Here is a 21,533-nt window from a genome sequence, read left to right as displayed (position 1 = left end):
TTTCTCCCTTCATCCCTATCTATCGGCCTCCCTTGGTTCGTCGGCCGCCTACCCTCGATCCTGACACGGCTCGCAACCCCCGACACACACGATTCAGGGGCGAACGTTTGCGTCCGATCCTGCGAGTTCTCCTCTCCCCTGTCCTCCATATTACTGTTCTCTCTCATTCTCTCTATTACCCGTAGACCGTTTGTCACGGTACACGCAACTATTTGCATCGAAACGAAAGACAGTTGTTCGCATTTTTCAGGATTGCGACAGCTTCCAGGGGTAAGTATCAAAAGATTTGGAAAATTGGAAAGGGCTGGGAATGGACTAGTTCGAAGATTGCGAGTGTTTTCTCTTTGGCAGTTTCGAGCGGTAGGATTCCGCGCGATGCGTTGGATAGAGGTAGCCGCGAACTCGCTGGCGAAGCATCCGGCAACGTCTGCCAGCGTTTCGAACGCTTGCCAATGCGGTAGCCGCAAGTTCGTTTGTATCTGAACGAGCAAAGATCACGTGCCATTTGCCAAATTAGTTTCATACTTGTTATCGAACCGTTCGAATTAATTTCGGCGGTGATTTCGTAATAGCTGCGCTTCGACACGCTGTGGAAACTCGGGGTTTCGCGTAAGGATGCGTCCCTGAGCGAAGGACAAGCTCGGCATCCCCCGGAGAGTCGAGCACTGGAATAACCGCAACATCGGCCGACCCCACGGAGAAGCATAATCGACGAAATTAACTCGATTACTCTCATACAATGTTCGCGCGTCCTTGAAACCTACGTTGTCGAGTGTTATCGTCAGACTAGCCTAACATTTCGCAAGTTCGAAAACAAGAGCTTTCTCAGACTGCCTGTAAACGCGTTCATTCTATTTCCGAAATAATCCTTTAAACCTGGAAAATATTAAGCCTGTCCAAGCTGTACGCTACAGCTATATACGTACGTGTACAAACGGACTGAGAAAACAATTTACCGTCAGAGCCGTTCGTTTCGCGCACAGCGACGAGTTAATTCACGTGGTTATTTTCACGAGAGACGGGTCGCGCGATAATGCGAAACTACGATGCATCGAGTGGCCGGAGAGGTACGTCCCTGATAGCTGAACAACCCTCGAGAGCCGCTAGCCGGAATAGCCGCAACCCCGTTCGAGCCTATGCGCATATATAACTCTCACGCTACTTCCTGTGACTACGAATGGAATATTCACTGTGACCGAAGTGTGCGCGTTGCAGCTCGCCTAGGTCAGAGACCTATCCGCAACCTCTTGAAAATTTGCGCGTACCTGTGTGTCTGGCTGGCACGTTGTATGCCTGTATATCGGGACGTTCGAGTGACTGAAACCACGATTCGTACATATTGATCTGATTGAATATCGTTAGAAACGCCGGCGATGCGACCACGAATATCGGAAGAATATTCGCAACAGCAATGCCCTAGCAAGTTGTGTCTTTCAACGATATTATATTCGACCACGTGCTGCTCACAACCTGTTACGACATCCAGTCGGATCGATACGTTTGTAGTAACGCGAGTTACGTCGTCAGGACTGCCTGGGCAGGATTTAACGATCCGATGGGGTATAAGATTATCGCGTGGACAGACGAAATGTCAAGGTTTAATTAATCCTTTTCGTAGACAATTTAATTATCTCTGCAACGGGATTTGCCCGTCACACGAGATTAATACGGCATACAGGGGAAGGTAGACAACGAAGTTATGGACGAAATCAAGTCGACTTTCGCGATTCTGTTTCGCAAATACTGTCGTCCGCCTTTTGCGAGCCACGATAGCGAAGCAATTACGCCATCCTCTTCCGCTAGTCGTTTTAAATAATCAAAAGAGCTTGCGAGCTCCGATAATTGTTACTTTCGACGAAGGGTTGGGAACCGGTCTCAGGCTTCGGCTGGATTGACTTTTTGTTTCGAAAGTTATAACGGCGAAACTTTCGCCAACCTCGGTTCTTCGGTAACTCTGGAAATTAGGAACGATTTGGTTCTTCATCGTCGACGTAATATTCCGTCGAAATAACGGTCTGTGTCAGAGCCTCGATATCGACGAGTTCCAACAAGACAATTAAGACGAAATGGAGAAGCCACGATACCAATAGGTACGTATACCCTGTTCTCCTATGAGCCTAATTCGATTTATCTGTCGATTGGCGTGTTATCATCGAACACAGACGCTCGCGAGCTAAGATAGACGCGAGATAGGAAGTATTTGGAGTAATCGGCCGAGAAACGAGAACAGAAATTGCGTGTTGGAGATGCGTTCTAGGACGCGATAAACTCGCACCAGGGAAAGCAATCGCTATCTATGGTTTTTCTCTTGTTTGAAACGACGACGATAGTATGCCCTGTCGATTCCCGGGAAATTAAAGTCTCTCCTGTATAAAGCCGGCGGCGAATAGACGAACAACAGAGACGACAGGAAGAATTCGTAGGTTTCGATACCGTCAATATCCCAGAATTCCTGGCACGTACGTAATCTTGACGCGCTTGCATCCTGTACGACAACTTCGATTCGGAATAATACCACGGAGAAAAATGACGTCGGCTATACCGCGATCGATTCCCCCTTTCCTCTCTCTTCCATTATTTCTCTTCGACAATTTCTCTCCGCCTTTTTCCTTCTCGATGAAAATGGGAAAATTCTCCAGTTGGCTCCGTGGTTTAATGGAGAACCTTCTCTCGAAAATTCATCGAGAAAGCGAGAGAGGCACGATTTCGTCGGCGAGATAAAATATTTAATTTTGTCCAAAACGGGTGAAGCGGAAGCTCGAGGACGACACGTTCGAGAGCATTATCGCCCCAGCCTGGACGAGTCTCGCCCCTTGTTCATCGTTAGATACCCTTGTTGATACGCGACTGCCCTGTCGAAAAAGGGAGATTCTCCCGCCGCGCTGTGTATGTATATGTATCTCCGATGCAAATTAGTGTGCGACGAGAGAGCATACTGTTTTTCATGCATCCCTCTCCGATCCCTCTTCAACCCCTCTCTTGGCCGTCCAGTCCATTCCATTCGTTTTCTTCTTTTTGGATTGGCCTCGTGAGAACGTTGAATTATCGATCCGTGGCTAGTCCAGAGGCATCGTCGCTGACAGCTGCCGCGAGCACTGACGAGAGATTAAAGTATTCCGCAAGGCAACGCGGAGAAACGACTTTCGCGTGAGAAGCTTCTCCGAAACGCCGCGTCACCATGATAATGTTTCATGATTTTAGGCATTGCATGTTCCTCGATCCCGTCGAGCCCCGTTTCTTCGGTGGCGCATTTTTCCACGAGAGAGTTTCAGCGGTAATTACATGACTGGATGCACGACACGGCCTTGAACTTCGAACCGTCGCGCTATGCACCGATATGGCGGCAGGAGGCACACACGGTGTGTCGCGCATATACGCGTCATCCGGTCCGCGACCGACAACGAGCAACGATTCCTTCTCTGCCATCCCTTATCATTTACTTATCGTCCCTGTCTTTCCTGCCGGCTCGTTCGTTTTATTATTACGCATCGGGCAAACAGATTACAGTTGCGTGGACGTGGGCTACGCGGAATATTTCGGTCTCGACTGACATTGCACGCGACCGGCTCTATCCGCCACGATATCGTCTATCGTTTGACGTAAGTTACGATTATAAAAACAAGATAATCGTGGCTCCAATTCTTTTCGTGGAACGAAGCTTGTCGTAATTATCGCGGAACTGATTTTTTTTTTTTTAATGGATATGAGAAGCACCGCAAAGATTGTGCGATTCGAATCTACGCAACGAGGGTATCGCGGGTCTTGGGAAAATTCACGTGGTTCTCACTATAAATCGCTAATTGGCCAACGCATTTCCATGGACGTGTGTTCGAATCGAGCTCACGGTTCATTAATTCCCTCGTTTCTGCTCGATATGTTCGAGTTTTAGAGGAGGTAGCGACTATGAATTTTCCCGTGGCCGATAGATACGGTACGCAATAGCGACAATTTACGAGAAGGGAAACGCTGAAAATTATGAAATTGCTCGCGTTCTCGTGAATCAACGAGTTAATTCATATCGACGAGGCTCTCTCCTTTTTCGCACGGCTCGATAGCACAGATGATAGATGCGGCTCGTGTATCGCGTAAGAGCAGAAGCGGTCCGTTGTTCCCGCCACCGCTTCACAGAACAAAACGAACCGAAGAGTAAATAAAACGCCGATAGATTCGCGGCGCGTTACGATCCACGGACAAAAGTATCTCCAAGTTCATCGAACTAGGCGCGCGCACGATAGCCGAACAATGGCCATCGAGCGTTCGGATGCGTTTCGTCCCGTTGGGAAACAAGCAACACCGGCTCCACGCATCGCTACTTTCACACGCGGTTTCCACAAGTCCTATTCTATCCTTCCCGTCGTTCCGCTCGATTGAGCGACATGGACTACCGAATTTAGGTGGATTTATGCTTATTATACGGCGGGAATCATCACGCAACGGCAACATTACGTACCGTACGGTGGCGGATAGCGTGAACGGTCTCGTTTAAAGCCCGTGTTTCAAAATTCTATCGTGCCGGTGCCGTTCCGTTAGCGCTATGTCCACGCTTATACGAACAGCCCTATCTTATTTTTCGCAAAAATGTTTATTGGAACAGAACCGTGCCGTAACCGTGCCGTGCCGGAGAGGATAATATAAATCCACCTTTATGCGGCGTTCAATCGCAACGCGTTACGTCGGCCTACAATTAACGGATCGAGCGTCAAGCGGGTGAAGGTAAGAGGATTACCGCGAGACAGGATCATCCGTCGGAAGCGGAGCACCTAATTACCTCTTGTACCGTTCAAGGTTCCGAGATAATTTTTTTCCTTTAGATTGAACAGGATGCGAACAGGTTTTTCGATACAAATATCTTCGGAACTCGACGTAAAATTGTATTATCAATTCTTGTTTGTTTTAGCGATGGCAAAATGGTTAGGAATGCGAAAAAGTCGAACGACCGTTACGAATACGTCTGATCGGAGGCTGATACTCAGTGGCCATAAACGATACCGTGTATGGCCTATCGCGGCACTTCCGGTCCCCGGCGTGACGGACACGGACGCGTCCGAGTGGATATATGCGAGGAATACAGACAGACTCGCGTGTCGAAGGTGTATAGCGGTGGTTTTGAAAAATGTATACGTGCCATCTCGCAGCTGCGCCCTCATAATTATGCGCTGAGCATATTCGGCGAGTGACGACGGTGGTCCAACATGGCGGTACGCGTCGTGTGCTTACTCCTTTTCCTTTTTCGACGGTTATTGACAGGTGATTCAACGGATGGAACATCGGACGATTGTTCTTTCTTCGCGAGCGTGTTCCGTAAGCAATTTTCAACGACACGTGGCAAGAAAAGGGTTGCGATAAAGAAAATAAAAGAAAAAAGATAGAAACGAAAATAGACACGTAACAAATACGGGAGCAGAGAATAGGGATATGCGTAATATCGCTATCGTCGTCCACGGAAACAGTCATCGCGAGTCTAAACGATCTTGGTCGAATCACGAGGACTTCTCTGAAAACCAAGCTGAAGCATGTTCGCTTCTGCTACAGATTTAGCCGAGTCTACCCCTCTTCGTAGCTGCGAACTCGAGCGGAATCGTCGAGTCGGACACGCTACCTCTACCACGGGAAACAAAGAGTTTCCGCGGAATTTTTTTTTCGGCTCGTTAATCGCCAGCGATTCCACGCTCATCGTGGCGAGTTCGCTCGAAACGTTGCCGTTATTCTAGCGTTCACGATTGCTCCTTTTTGCTACGGATTTAGAACCTTGGGAAAGGGAATAGCAAAACGCGAGCATAGAAGAGAGGCGTGGCCGGCCCTAAGCATTACCATCGCGACGCGTCACAGGAAACCGCACGGTTCTTCGTCTGCCTTTCGAAGGGATCCTGTGAAACGCAACCTAAGGCGCGACTTCTTTGGAAGAAAACAATCGCGCGTTATGCGCGCTCGGCATTAAAACGACTCGTCCTTTTTGGAAAGACACGAGACTGATTCGTCTTGAAAATACGCGCGGCAGCCTCGAGTTGGCTATGCGATAATTGCAAATTAGACGTAAGTACGTAGGCGAGTGGCCCTCGTTCTACTTACCACCGGGTTACGTTTCGTTCGAAAGAATTGCGAATCTCTTTTAAAACGAGGCGGTCTAACTTTTAACGAGTCTGAAATTACGCGGCTTATATTTACCGATGAAAAAAGAACGAGTTTCGTTCTAGCTGGAACCAAAGCTCTAATAAACTTCAATGACGTAGGAACACGCGCAGTCGGAGTATAAATCTCGATCTTGGCACTGGCGCACGGTGCAATAAAACAAAGATCGCGCGTTCGTATACGATTCGCGTATTTGTATTCCAGCACGAGCACGTATCGATACCCTTGCCGCTTATAACTGGTCGCGCACGGTCGCGAGCGAGCAGAGACGAGCGAGCTGGCGAGCGAACTAGTCGGCGCGTGAACACGCGCGTACACCGCGTGTATCTCGTCGACATAGATACGCAGAAGCAACCAGCACAGAAACAAGACGCTCGTGTATATAAATAGCTAGTTAGGGTCGATGGACAGGCTAAAGGGGCGGACGCGAATCGTGAGAGTGTGGATTCATTTACCTGCACCAGCGATCAGCGGATCGGTCACGCTCGTCAATAAAAAACGACTCGTTGGCCAAAATCTTGGCCGGTTTGCGCTTCCTGGTGCCAACAAAATTGCAAATGATCGTATGAATGATCGAATCGAATGTACATTATAAAGTATCGTTTTAAACGGTAACGAGCATGAACGAGTCGTAAAACAAACGCGGATGATTCGACGTTAAGACGGGTGATGGAAAGTAACAGAGCGTAGAAACAGAATGAAACGAGGGGTGATAGTTTGATATTGTTTCAGATTCGATAAAGGAGCGAAGTGACGAGTCGGATATCTCGAACCTTGTTCCTTGTTCGACCATAGACGTCGGGACTTTAGTCATCGAGGAAATGTCAATAATCGGTACGTTGATGCAACTAGGTTCGGAGGAGACATTGGCTCGATTTTAAAAAACAAAAATACACGAAATCGTTGATCGCATTACAGTCTATGTGTTTCTCGCCGTGGAATAGAAACTTTCTCTATTCGGATTGCGTGGCATTTTACCTGACGCGTTTTGTGAATCATTCTTCCGAGAGACGGATGAGCAAAGGCGTAGTGGCATCGATCTAAAAGTCGATATGAAAGAATTGTACACGCCAGAAGGATTCCTGAATTTTGAGACATTTTCGTCGCCCGTGTCCTATTTCTTCTTTCTGTTTCGTTCAATCCACGTGACAGTTGGAAGGAAACGAAGCGGCGAATGAAACGAACTGGCAACCGTTTCGTTCGGTCGAAGCCGAATCGATCTACTGATCTCGTCATCGGACCGTGCCCAGCATTCCCGTTAGACGCTTACGTACAGTCTATGAATGTCGGTCGAAACTGAGAAATCAAAATCGTCGAAGAAATCGTAGGTGTAAATCCATGGAAGAACCAATTGTACGCGATCGAGGTCTTCGAACTTGTGTTTTCCCGATTGTTTCGTTGCGTGAAAAGCCGACGGAGAATGGCGAACAACAACGACGACATCGAGGACAAGCTTGTGTGTCGTGAAGAGGTTTTCAGTTGACCAACGTGTATACGTATAACGTACGTCGATGAGGCGCGTATTGTGCTCGGGTGAAACGCGAGCAAACGGTTGGATGTCGCACTAGCGAAAGTTTGCCGTGACAGAAAGCTCCGATAAGACTACGAGGAAGCGCCGTTTATCGAAAACCAGACGACAGACTGCGCGAGAGCCGCGAGTAGGCCACGGACATCGTGGAAAACTGCCAACCCTTTGCCGAGATAATGGCACGGCAATCGAACCTCCGATGTTTGTCGATGTAAATAAAAATATTCTCTAACTTTACGTAAGACACGTAAGTAAGCATTGCTAGAAGCATGACAACGATGACGAGTTTTATATACCGAAGAAGAAATTATCGCTTCTCGTTACAATGACGAAAGCGTGACAACGTCCGTATTACTTCACACGGAATTAACGCCACTTTGTGCGGCTTCTAGCGGCCCCAAAATGGGCATAAAGAGACGGTAAAAATACGACGATTATTTTCGGAACGAGTCATGGAAGCCGGTTGCACCAATCACGAACCTCTGGCTCCGACCAAGCTGGTGGACTACGCGTACGTTGCTAACCATAACACTATTAATTTTCAACGGTTTCTTCCCGCCACGCTAGTTAGGCGCGTTCCTCAATCAAGACCATTTCGATGTATTTCGCTCCAATTATTTCGGTCTATCTTCTAATTGCACTTCGCTCGATACTTTATCGGCTCTTTCGACCCCGTTGGAAATTCTGTTGCACATCTCCACCAAAATCCCTCGATCGCCCACGATCGACACGAAACCTCTAATTAAAACGTTTCTATCAGGCATGATCACTCGTATCGTTTACCTTGGATGATCCCGATCGATTCGCGCGCGATCGATGCTAGCAATCTCATTGGTTAAACCGGAGACACTAGTGACCACTCTGTTATCGAAGTTACCCCCGCGAAACGTTGCGCGTAATCGATGACACGTTCCGACGCGAGATCGCGGCAGCCGATCGACGTCTATCACTGGCATCGGTCGACTGATAACTCGATGACGTTTCGTTGAATGGCGCGAAGCGGAAGATCGAACAGCGACGTCGAGAGGAAAAAAACGCGAGACGGAACGCGACGGAAGACGAAAGACGGAGGGTGTGGGCCTCGTTTCTTTCGCCTCTTCGATGTAAGCAGCCTTGCAGCGAACCAGCGACTGTCTCTTCTCTATGAGAAGCTACCGTGTCTCTCACACACGCACTTCTCGCTCACGCACTTCGCTCTCTATCCCTCTCCATCTGGTTGCTCCTCCCTCTCTGTTTCTCTCTGTTTCTCTCTCTCTTTCTCTCTCCCTCCCTCCCTCTCTCTCTCTCTCAGGCCGCTGCTCCCTCGCACCAGTTAACTCTACCGTTCCCTTGCACTGACGCGCAACGGACCCTTCGTCCTCGTCGCTCTCACCGTTTCTCTACTCTTCTTACTCTCTTCATTCGTTCTTTCTTCGCCGGCTACGCTTTCGTTGCTCTCTCGTTCACGCACTTCGTGCCTCTCTCTCTTTCTTTCTTCATTACCGATCCTCGCCGTCGCGATCGTTCTCTTTCCTTTGCACATGCGACGAGCGTGCGAGCATACGGGAATCTTCGCGCGTTCACCTTTTTACCTTACGGCCGCTTGATTATTTGCTCATCCATGAAACGAAGAAAGTGTGCGTGAACGCCGCTCGGGCCTTGAATATCGCGGGGGTAGCTGCATGGCATGGTCGGGGCGATACGCGACAGGTGTTGCCGCGCGACAACCTCGCCGATGCACGTCGAGCACGTGGGGCAGCCTGCTTCAGACATGCCTCGATACCTTCGATGAGTAATAACGAACCGCTGTAGCGCTGTATTATTTGATTATCGAGAGATCGTAGGAAGCTGACTCGGGTCGTTGAAATATACTCGTATTACGAATTTAATCGTCATTTCCACTGATTTTCGATGATGTCATTTGGATAATGGAAATTGAGAAACGAGATAAAATCAAAGAGCCGTGGCGCCAGGAAGTGTCGTTTCGAACGGCTAGTAAATTCATCGGCTTTTTCGTCGCGGCAACCTTCTTCCGTTCCGCTGCGAGTAAATTAATATCGATCGGGCTTCGGATCGTAAGTATGGGATCCGTAAATATTTGATGTTTGCCCAAACCGGAGAGCTCACGCGAAATTGAAATTCACGGATAAATTTCATTTACAAGCAGCAGGATTATTCCTGATGGAATCGTCGTCCTATCGGTCATGGCTTGTAAAGTAACGCGTTTTTTAACGCGTTCTTTTTCGAAGTTCCAACTCAAAAACACGCAAACTGCGATAGCTAGATGTAAATAGGGGAAGGGTCCAGGTTCGGTTGGTTGGTTCGAATGACACGGCCATTGTCATGCGAAACTCGAAAGGGGCTCCTTTACGAGCGGCTAGCTAACGTCAAGCAGTCATGTCTGCTCTTCGGTTCGCTGGATATTAAATTCACCTAGGAATTCCACTTCTCTTTACGAACAAAGCTTCAGGGCGAGAAAAGACAGACGTGAGGTTTGGATCGTTCGTACTTTTTACGGTCCCTTAAATTTCGAGATCTCAATATACCCGCATCGTCTAGTCCACATACCAGATAATCTTCGGCGCGAACAAATCGATTCGAACGATGGAATACCCTTTCTAATATGGCAAAGAAGCACAGAAACGACAAGCACAGAACGAGCTAGATAGCGACAGATCACCAAATCGTTGGTGAATGCGAGCGATTTGAAACGAAGCTAAGTAATTCGAGGAAAATGTTACACGAGAAAACAAAATTTACAAAATTTGCGAAACAAAAATCGTATATCGCGTGTCTGCGAAAGCACATTTTGTAAATGGATCGCGCGCGGCGACGAAAAGAGTGATCCAAAATACAGGCAAACTATCACGTGAGAGGAGACAACTGTGGAAAAAACGTGACACGTTATTCTTTCCATCGAAAAATATTTTTGCATACTTCCCACGCAGATTGAGCTTTTAAGGTCAAATGAACATTCGAGAAAGAGCTTTCTCTTGAACGAAAAAAATTCACGGAGCTTGACTTGTGCAATTTGTACACGGTGAAATGAGTCGGGTAGCTTTGCTCCTTTGAAAATTAGAGCAATAGAGAAGACAATAGAAAAGTGGCATATAAAACGGGAAGAGAAAAGAGGTGTTTGCACGGAGTCAATTGGTCGAGGATGGGACCACACTCGTGCGCCTACCAATGACGAAGAAACAAAGGGCAAGGAAAGAAACGCAGCATGATACCGCGTGCATCGCTTTTCTTCTTCTGCTGCCATTTCTCCCCTGCTGTTGCGTATCGCATGGAAACTCGGCTGTGTTTGAACCGCGTGTCGACACAGCTGCGAAACTTACGACAACGTGCAGGTCTTGCCTCGCTGTCCGAACGATCAGCAATGGAAATGTCTGTCGTCTGTCGGCAAACAGCCTCGTTAACGCTCCATTTTCTCCCGTGGGAGCGGGTGATTAATATTTATGCATTCCCTTCTACACTAGCTCGCACCAGTTTCCGATCGCAAAAACCTCTGGCAAGTACCGGAGACGATCAAAGGACTAGTAATCAACAATATCGTTAGCCGATGAAGGTGTAAAGCATTTTTGCAAGGTGCAAGGTATCATTTTTTAGGAAAGACTACAGATATTTCACGATTTGATTTTTAGAATAATATACAGTAATCCACGCAAATATGTTGACATTAGTAAAAACTTTTACGAAACATTTTGAAATTTCGTTATCGTCGTAACGAGACCCGAAATGTTTTGTGTGTCACATACAGTACATATATAAAAGTCTCCTATGGCTGATATCCAAATATTTTTACGAGTAGTTATACATATATATTGGATATTCGCATCAGTCCGCGGCAGTTACCAGTAAAAAACAGGAAACCGAATATCTCCGAAGTTTGTGATTGGAATCTTGACTTATCCCGGTCATAAACGCGAGGTATCGTAAATACCGGACTAAAACTGCATAGAAATGATAGATCTGAGAAAAAAAATAGTGTTGAAGTCACGTCCATATCATAAACTCTATCCACGTCGCGGTGCTTAACGCAGCCACGACGGTGTGCTCTCCTAAACGAGAGAAGACGAATCAATTGAAATTCATTAAAGTTCAACCTCAAACCGTGATCTCGCGTGTCCGTGGACGAATAGGACGCAACCAGAGTGCCCGTTTATCGCTATACCAATCGGCTATTAGCCGGCCGAGAATTCTTAATTCCGAACAATGGGCGTATCAGCGGCGGTTTTTCTTTCGTGGATCGCACAATAGTGACGCTGCTCAATGGTTGAGTCACCGTGTATAAACTACCTCCCACGATAAACGCGTGCAACGGTGACAACAACGCCACGAACAGAAGAAAAGAGAAACGAGAAGACGAAACGGAGGCAACGTTTCACGCGGCCAGTACTTTACGCCAATTTGCGGCCTAGACATTCTGAAAAGGATGTTCCTGATAATATGGAAAACGTTGAACTCCCTGGATAAGGTCAAGCGAGTTCGTCGTTCCTCGTGTGTCTGCTTACAATGGCTAATAGGCTGCACGTAGACACACGGGCCTATGTATACGAACAGCGAAGAAGAAAAGCACCGTGCAAACGTCTGTCTGGCTGCTTTGCACCGCTCGCACCAAGGAAAACTTTACTAACGAAAGTACAGTAATTGCCTGGTAACTGGATCACGCTGGATGGCCAAAACGAATCACGGTTCTCTAATGATCGTTTAAACTGCTTCGATAAGCAAACTTTCGAAAATGCCGGCTCTCGTTGCCGATTTTATGCCGAACAAATTCAATCGTACGTTCTTTCGTAATTCCTTGATACAGAGAGTAGTTCCTGGCAGTTATTCGTCATAATTATTTGCGAAGCTTCGCAGCACGTAGCAAAGAGGATCTAGCAACGAGGGAAAGTCGGATAAACGCGGTCACAAGGGTATGAGAAGAAGTAGGAAGTAGGAAGTAAGCAACTCTTCGGTAGAGAAGACTGCGAGATGGTAAATAAATCGAACGTCTGAATAGTCGTAGGACTCTCCTCGTTTTCGTTTTTCCGTCTTTTCACGAAAGAATTGGAGCCAAAGTTCTAAAGGTATAAAAGTAGCGCCAGTGTCGAGATGCCGATCCGAGAAAATACGAGGGCGAAGAATTTTGTGTGTCGATAAAAGAAAATATCGCGCCATTCGATATAAGAAAAAAGTAGAATAAAGGAACGAATTTCTTGACGAAACTTAGTTACTCTAGTAGTAGAGAACTCATCGAAAAGGCAGGAAATTAGGGAAAAAGAAAGAAGAAGAAAAAAAGAAGATAATCGTCACAGCGATAGCAGGATCGGTCGGTAGCTACATTACAGTCGATTAGTATATCAGTAGGTAGATCGTGAAGATTAAGAGTACGTTGATTAACGAGATCGGTAATTAATTGCTCTTCTATCTCACGGATTCTACCGGAAAAGAGAAACGCGGCGCGAATCCGTGTACTTCTATCGGGAAGCAGCGTTAATTACCGTGGTAAAATTACTGATATCATCTTGGTAATCCGGTTAAGACACCGTCGACTACTGCGCAGCAAATTATTTCCACCGGAAGCTCGTGCGTTTCGCGGTTGTCGTTCGTGTGTTTCTGATCATCTTTATTCTAGTAACCACTCCAAGCTATGACTCTTACGACTTGTTAACAAATGTACTCGTTTAATCTCCTATTCCTTACATTCGCGCGACACCCATGTTTGAAATATATAAAAGATTAGCATTTACTTCGATAAACACTGATAAACGGTAAAATAAATTCGCTTCGTAACGTGTTACGCTAGTTACTGTAGTTGTAAACGTTACAATATAACCAGTATTATAAATGGAACGATTACAGCTAGCAAAAGGTCGTAATTAACAGCGAAGATTTATCATATTAAAACAGTAAAAAAGATGAGAGAATTTAAGACGGACAACAACCTTATCTCTCTCAACAGCAAAGGTAAAGGACTAGCGGATAAGATAAGGACGTATCGCGAAGGATAAACAGTGGCTCATGACAATGGTAGCCGTGCACCCCGAAGCTTCCGGTTTCGCCCATGAAAATAAAGCATCCCATGCGCTCCTGCGCGACGTTAAGATAACGGCACATTCGTGAACGAGCTCTTATCGTCTGGCTGAAATCAGGAACGAAACAGAGGGAAGAAAAAGTCGATGCGACGCGGCGCGGTGGCTCGAACCGGAGGAAAATCGACCAGGCCACCTTATATTCAAGCGTTCATCATTCTCGATGATCGTAACGTCGATTAATTAAGGATAGAATCCCGTGACCGGAAGTGAATGAGAACCACTCGAAGCGATCTATGTACGTAGGCGTAGTCCCGTGTTTCCAGTTTGTACGACGACTCCTCCGTAATGCTGTCGTCGATAAGAAAAATCTCCCGGAATATCACTATGGTATGGAATACTACCTGGTAGTACTACGATAACACGGGATATGTCGTTTCTATCCGAGGGTGACGAAATCGATCGAGAAATCGGGTTTCATTTGAAAGCGGACGCGAGACAACGAAATGGAATTTTGAGGTTAAGCCCAAGCGTAGGTACGAGAATTCTGCAGACTCGAAATTTAATATTTGACGTCAGTCGAAGGATAGATAGTTAAGGTTACCCGATGCAGAAGCAAGTTCGATTTGATCTGAGCGGAAAGCGCGGTGGTGGGAAGCGCGAAACAAGGGAAATACGTAGTTTCGATTACGTGTGCTCTAAGTTTCGCAGAGCATGCGCCATTAACTTCGACAATCAGCCGAAAACATATAAGAGGAAGGATCGATGGACTATCGCGCAAGAAAAATTCGCTGAACGCGCAACATTCTACGAAATATTTTTCGTGGTTAGTCGACAGCAGGAGGAAGACATCAGGTCACGATGAAAATTGCGCTCGATAAAACACGCTTCCCATTATTTTTGTCTTTCTTTAAACAACTGTCAAAAGAATTTTTATTGCGACACAATGCGCTACTCGAAGAGAAATTTATCTGCCTTGTGTACCGGTTGAATGCTCGCAGACGGTGCATTTCGGTTCATTTATAGGCACAGAATAGGACTTACAGCGTGACAAGCGAGACCCCACTACCCCTATTTAATTCCATATTACCCTTCCTGAAAGGAAAAAAAATGAAAAAAAAGAGGATCCGAGATCCGGTTCGAGGTCGATTCCCTCGACTTACGCGTTCAAGGTTGGAGCGTGTGACATGACCATTAAAACACAATAGATCATTTCGAGCCGGCCGAGCTGCTATATAATTAATTTAATAGAAACGCACGCGAGAATCCACGATTGTCTTCCTTCGTATGCTCGCGCAACGGCTTCCCCGAAATTCGAAACTTGCATATAACGTTTCCCTCTCCAACTTATCGATACCTCAATTTTCGATACATATGTATGTATGCAGCTATATAATAAAATGTCGATCGCTTCCAGCGCCTCCGCTCGTTTCATTTTGCTCGTATAATTGCACATAATTATGCGACATTACGCGTTCCCGATCGGTGAAACGGATCGAATTCTTCCTCCGTTCTCTGTTATACGATCGACTCATATCAAAGCGCCACGAAGTACGTAGTATCCTTATTGCAACATAACACCGGTGTCTCTATAGCCTATGCTTTAATCGTAAACTGAACAACGTTTCATCTATGGAAATACAGTTGTTAGCATTCTTGCTAATTGCTTAAATCTTTTTGCGGTAAATGTAATGCGTACGTAATATAGGGCGCATCATAGGAATTTCAGCGTAATAATCTTTGCGCGGGAAATTCGAACGAGTCACAGAACGTACGTATATACCGGGCGACGATGACGGTATGCGGCAATTGGGAGCGCGAGAGCAATCTGCAGGTCAACTTGCTAGGAAATTCATTTAATAGGGAGGAACGAGACAAGGTGCCGCTACGATTGGTCGAGGACGATTGCATTGGTGTTTCTTTGTCCGTCGTGCGCGCAGGCAGTCGACCCTAGATGGGTTTAAATAGAGAGAACCGAGCAATTTTTTATACACCGACATCCAACGAAGCTACCGCATTGCCTCTTCTTTTTCTTTCGTCCACGAATCTGAGACGAATCAGCAACACTAGCGTGGTGAACCGTTGATGTATCAGAATTTGCTTGGACATGAATTGCGTAACGGAGAGATAGTAAACCGGACAACCGAACCGAAATATCGTTGGTACATCGTGACCTTGCTGCTGTTAAGATTAATCTGCCGTAATAAGTTATCGTGTACCGATTATGTAATTTCGTCGCCAGCCACATCGATAGGCGTTACGTTCCCTCTTTTTTTATTCCTTGTGTTTTCGCGTCGGTAGGAAGACGAGGAATGCCAGTTGCATTGGTATACGCCTCTTCTTGCCAGGGTTGTCGAGCACAGATGCACGCAAAAAGGAGAAGGTGACGAGAAAAAACGACGCGGCGCGCGAGAGAGCGTCGCGAATTCGCAAACACGTTTTCAAGAAGAGCCGCCGTGGCGAGCCTGCCGAGAGCGATCGATAAATTTAATTATGTGCGCCGACTGTTCTTTCACTAACTGTTGGAATTCTCTACGAACAATTCTCAGACTAGTTACGATGTTTCGAGGAGAAACGATAGCAGTGGTCGCATCATTAACGTCACGAATAATGATAAGATAACTAAAGGTGGCTGAAGTAAACACACCTGGAAAGATCTGGCTCGCGATCACCGACCCGTTTATAGTTACGTCATTTCCAAATCTCTGTCTGCAAGCTCATAATTTTGTACAGTGGAATGAGGTTCAAAGGGGGGAGAATAAAAACGAATGTAATTAACTGCAATGGAAGTTACAGTTATGATACGTTATTCCCCTTTTTGACCGAGTGAACGATCTGTCGCGACACGTTCGATTCAATCACGTTTTAATCATTCATTTTTCATAAATACTTACACGTGCCACGTTGCCCACGTTTGATTTATTCTACGATATTACTATAAGAGATATACTATAAGAGCAAATTGGTAGTTCATATTCGTAACACTGCTGGCATAATATGGTTTCGTTCATCTTCTGATTGTTTTTAAGTTTTTTTAGGAGAAGCGTGTTTTGTGTTGCTTCGCAATAACAGTGATAACAGATGTTTTAAAGTTATATAATATCTATGTAATAGATTCATATAATAATCTTTTTTGGTGGCTTTTATATATATATCGGAAATCTAGTAAGACCAATAGGTGTCCTTGTACGTACATGCGTTACAACACGTTACTCGCTGGTACAATACTATTATAATATATTATTGTAATATTTGTATTAGATCATTATTCTTTTATCGTCGAGTTAAACTTTATCACCTTGTTTTGTAATTTTCTATTATGGAAAGTGAAAGAGTTGAGGGGACGATGTTCGTCTGCCCCTTGCGTTTAAGCAATCCATTATCTTAAGAAGAATACAATTATTTTCCTTCTTTGGAAAGCAGAAAACAAAATACACAAGCAAAGATCGTAGGTAGAGATGAAATTTCTTGTATCGAAAAAAATTATTCCAATGTCCAGTCTCCGATTTCATTTACACCTAACATATCGGCATATAGTTAAACCGTTAAGCGTTCGAGTGAAAGTTTGTTGGTAGTACCGAAAAGTCAGAATTTAAAATAAATTGAGGACGGTCCCAAATGTACCGAATAGATTACGGTGAACATTTTCGTTTCAATAGATCTGTGATACGCGACCTACGTAGAAAACATCTAGCAGAATGTCAGGAAGTAGGAAGCCCTTCCTGTCGCGTAACGATTATCTAAGGCATCCTATGTGTCATCCAACGAACCAACAGCAGCATTTTATGTAACACGATTCGTGTAATCGCGATCCTCTTTCGCCGGCGTAACTAACACACAGGGAGGCCTCAAAGATGGCCTCTTCTGTCGGTCGCTTATTAAATTTTATTATGCGTTATTTAAAAACTAGGACCACATTTTTCCACGTTTCTTTCGATCGTTAGTTTGAGAATAGAACAAAGAACAGTTATTTGTACTTACGATAACGACGAATCTCGTAATATTGCAGTGATCTGCTTCGAAAGCCCTCCTGTATCCACGACAAATCCACCACCTGATCCCAAACTTTCGAGATTGGAATACACGTTTCACTAACTGAATCAATTTCACACTTGAATATTTTAATAAAAAATAAACAGACGCTGGGTGTATAATCCAAGAATAACGAAGACACTGTGTCAAAGGAGAGTTCGTAAACAATACGCGAAACACCCGGGTCACCAGAAATTCGATCGGTCGCGATCAGTTGTCGTAAACACTGGCTGCCATGCTCCCTCGGCACCTGTCAATATCAGCGTACATTACTGCCATCTTGCAGCGCCTACATTCATTGTGAATACTAGCGCTATCTACCAGCATTCATATACAATATTTGGTTCAAAACGGTAGTATCTACTGCTGTTTTCGTTTACAGGCGTAATTTCGAGATTCAAGACGATAATAAACAATGTTCAATAATTGAATCAGTTTTTACCTTAAAATATACGTATATAGTTTATTATTGACATCTGAAGCATGTATGTTAGTATCGATACAAAAAGGATTGTCGCATGTTTGATAATAAATAAAAAGGTACGATGAGAAGAATAATTATAGTATGAACATCACATGTCAAAAAGAGAGAGATATACATATAATGTAGCTAAATACTTTCTTACAATTAGAATAAGAATACGTTTTGGAACTATTCGTGTTACGGTAGCAGTAGCGATAAACAGAATGATGCAAAGATGATACGATAATCAATAATAATACTACAATAAATAAGACATGAGTTTACCGGCGAGAAATATGCGAAGATGCGAAAGGGTTACACAAACGCACGATCGATCTAGCACGAAATTCGTAATATCGTATCACGCAAGAATGCCACATTATATCGTTTTCAATCCAAGAACAGAAAGAATGCGAAATAAATATAGATACTTGGTAATCAACGTGGTCGTTAGCGTTCATGTATGATCGATAAAAATGCCAAGCACGTACCGCGAATAGTGGCTATAAACTGCAGTCTTGGTCCAATCGATCGGATGATTAGCGATCGAAAATCGAGAACGACGAATACGAGAATTCATTTGAATGGATTTACTAGTCTCGATATGATCGATTACGGAATTGATAATAAGAATCTTGTCCATTATCATAAGTCGAGTTAGGTATACGATTAACGGGATACTCGTTTCTCGAAATATTTTTCCTCCAGAAAGCGGACACCTCGTATCAAAATTCCGTAAATATTCAAGAAATTTGTCGAATTTGACTTCAAGACGAAAAAATTGTAAAAATATACGATCGAAGTGCAAAAATCGATACTTTCTTTCGATTAAATCGTTCGGTCGTTATAACAGTACCTTACGGGAAGATCGTACTCCTACTTGAAAGAATATGATTCGATCATTTCTTATAATAATTTACGAGTCGTCTTGAAATCGACAGTTTTTGAAAAAATACTTTTTTAAAAACACATTTTCATGAAGATAGAATTTGATCAGGTTAATACAAATAATTCTTAGGTTCTTCAGTCGGTTGCCCGCACACTCCATGGTATTTCTTTGTAACTATGCTTCGACTGCGGCAGTTTTCAATTTCCAAAAAACATTCATTGCTGTAGGTCATGCCGTCGGTGCCGCAAACAGGATCGTAGTAAGGTGGACAGATCTTTTGGCAGCCACGGAACAAGAAACCTTGCACGCACCTCTTCATAGGCACCACGTACACGTGTTTCCTGAAGAAGGTTGTATATGAAAAAAAATAGATCGTCGTCGGTTTCAAGACAATTTCATAGCTATCCAAAATCGAGCTATTCAAGCGATTGTCGAATTTCAAGGACGAGGTATAATTTCAAATACAATTACTAAACACTTACCCGCAATTGTCCCTCTTCATTTCGCATTCGTTACGATAAAGCTTGTTGTCGGAACCACAAACAAACTGCCGCTCTCCACTACAGATCTGGTTGCAGAGCGCAGTAGTGCGACAATGCTGTGCTGGAACTTGAACTACCCTCTGACCGCATGTCTCACGCTGCAGATGGCAAAGGGATCTGAACGCATATGAATACACGTATGACGCATTTGTATACATAGATTTCTCTGAGGAATTAGGGACGTCGAGTGCCGCGAGAATTCTAAGAAATAATTGCTTGATCTAACTGGAAACTGTTGTTAAAAATGTTCATCAATGGCGTAAACAAAAAGCTTAATAACGATGGCTGAAAAGGAAAGAAAAAGATCTATCGAAAGGATGAATTTTTCAATGCGAATGACCATGGTTAAGAAGAATGTCCATTCTTCGTAACTAGCGGCGATTCGTGATTCACACGTCCCTAAAACTCTCAGCCCCGAACGTCCGGGAATCCAAATAACGTTCTTAATCACCGGTAAACGTTGCCGTCGCTTCCACAAACTGGTTCCTCAGGTACCTCGCTGCAATCTTCGGGGCACTGTTCGGTCTCTTTCAAGGTCGTGCACTCTCCGACGTGAGCCAATTGAATACCCTTTCTAAAAAGCAACGGTAACGTCAGGAATCGAACAACTGATCGAGTCGTTACTAATGACTGATGTAACTAATGCGCGTAATGCGAAACTTTAGCAGTAACTGCTTCTCGTTATGTTAATCACACGTCGTTTATCCATTCAATTCTCTTCGAATACGCATTCGAATAGTATATCTCTGGAATGCCAACTTACAAGCAAACCGCCACGTTCAAGTGGCATTGATTCGGATATGTGTTGGCGTCGCTTCCGCAAACTGGATCCACCTCGTTCCCGCATCTTTGCTGCTGTTTCATGCACTTGGTCAAACGAGCTCGACACTTCTCAAAGTCTACCACTGTCACTTTTCTTCTTGCTTGTCTACGAAACAAAACAACAATCATCAAAATTAAACGGAGAAATTATAAATGATCAATGAGAATATTTGGAATTCACGTAAGAGAAACTAACCCGCAATTAAGCATTTGCATTTCACATTCGTTCTTGTATATGCTTCCATCTGATCCGCAGGTCGGAACTTCCGGCTCGCTTTTGCAATCCAAAGGACAGGCGTTCGATTGGCCACCGGACGTCCGTTCCAGCGACACGCAGTACGACATCGGCACTTCGAACACGTGTTTGCTAAACGATTGATATGGTGGTGAGTCTGGTGACGTATAAAAAGCGAACAAGTTCGCTAGTCATTCACAGCGTGGCGAGAAGTCGCGCGCGCCTGCCTCCGATCGAGGACTTTTTCAAGGATGTACTCCTTACCCGCAGTTCTTTGCTCGCATTTTACAGGTATTCGAGTAGAGGATTCCATCGCTACCACAGGCTGGCTTGGCACCGCGCCAACACGATTCACGACAATGTCTCGTGGTTTGACAGTGCTTCTTGTTCGTACGTACTACGCCTTGCCTATGGTCGGGTAACAATGTAACCATTCAATCGAACAAAATCATGGAATGTTGTGCGTATTCTATTCAGCAATAACCAGAACAAAGTCGAGCGTCGTTCCGACCCCTATACAAAAGCACGTACCCACAGGTGAGCAGCTTCATTTGGCATGTAGACTTGTAGACATTGCCATCGCTTCCACAGATCGGACCGTCGAGTGGTGCAAAGTCACAGGAGACCGGGCAGTTCTCCCTGTGTGCGGAGATGTTGTTGCAGGGGCCCAAGTGGGACAGCTCGATGCCGACTCGACAGATTTCGACTCTGAGCATGCACTTGTTGAGATACGTGCGGCCGTCGGTGCCACATACCGGATCCTGATCGCCGGGGCAACGATGCTCGCACTTGCTACCGGACGATCTTAGACAAGCGATCTTCTCCGTGGCCACGGTCACGCCTATGCAATTTGTAAAGTACCGATAATTACCGGTCCCCAGCCGCGCAACCGATCGG

General features: G+C 45.2%; 2 protein-coding genes across 5 annotated transcripts in view; both read right to left on the bottom strand.

The window, feature by feature from the left end:
• LOC100742416 (focal adhesion kinase 1) overlaps positions 1-17,944 on the bottom strand; it is a 37,948-nt gene extending 20,004 nt beyond the window's left edge. For 2 of the 3 annotated variants that reach the window (XM_012381207.3, XM_012381209.3), the window contains exon 1: positions 17,635-17,944. The gene's annotated coding sequence lies outside the window, so the exon portion shown is untranslated. Of the gene's footprint in view, positions 1-8,440; positions 8,787-17,634 lie in introns of those variants that run through there. The other variant, XM_012381208.3, reaches the window with a different exon arrangement.
• Positions 17,945-18,226: 282 nt separating this feature from the next.
• Positions 18,227-21,533, bottom strand: part of LOC100742292 (agrin) — an 18,983-nt gene continuing 15,676 nt past the window's right edge. For both annotated transcript variants that reach the window (XM_012381220.3, XM_024365084.2), the window contains exons 3-9: positions 21,168-21,477; positions 20,901-21,044; positions 20,598-20,768; positions 20,343-20,507; positions 20,031-20,153; positions 19,520-19,696; positions 18,227-19,378 (exon numbers count right to left, since the gene is read on the bottom strand). In XM_012381220.3, the coding sequence (XP_012236643.1) occupies positions 19,147-19,378; positions 19,520-19,696; positions 20,031-20,153; positions 20,343-20,507; positions 20,598-20,768; positions 20,901-21,044; positions 21,168-21,477 (1,322 nt within the window). In that variant the 3' untranslated portion in view covers positions 18,227-19,146. The remainder of the gene's footprint in view (positions 19,379-19,519; positions 19,697-20,030; positions 20,154-20,342; positions 20,508-20,597; positions 20,769-20,900; positions 21,045-21,167; positions 21,478-21,533) is intronic.

Source organism: Bombus impatiens, unplaced genomic scaffold (assembly GCF_000188095.3).
Source record: "Bombus impatiens unplaced genomic scaffold, BIMP_2.2 scf_0129, whole genome shotgun sequence".
NCBI lineage: Eukaryota > Metazoa > Arthropoda > Insecta > Hymenoptera > Apidae > Bombus > Bombus impatiens.
Note: the sequence above shows the minus strand (reverse complement) of the source record. Positions and strands in the feature narration are given on the sequence as shown.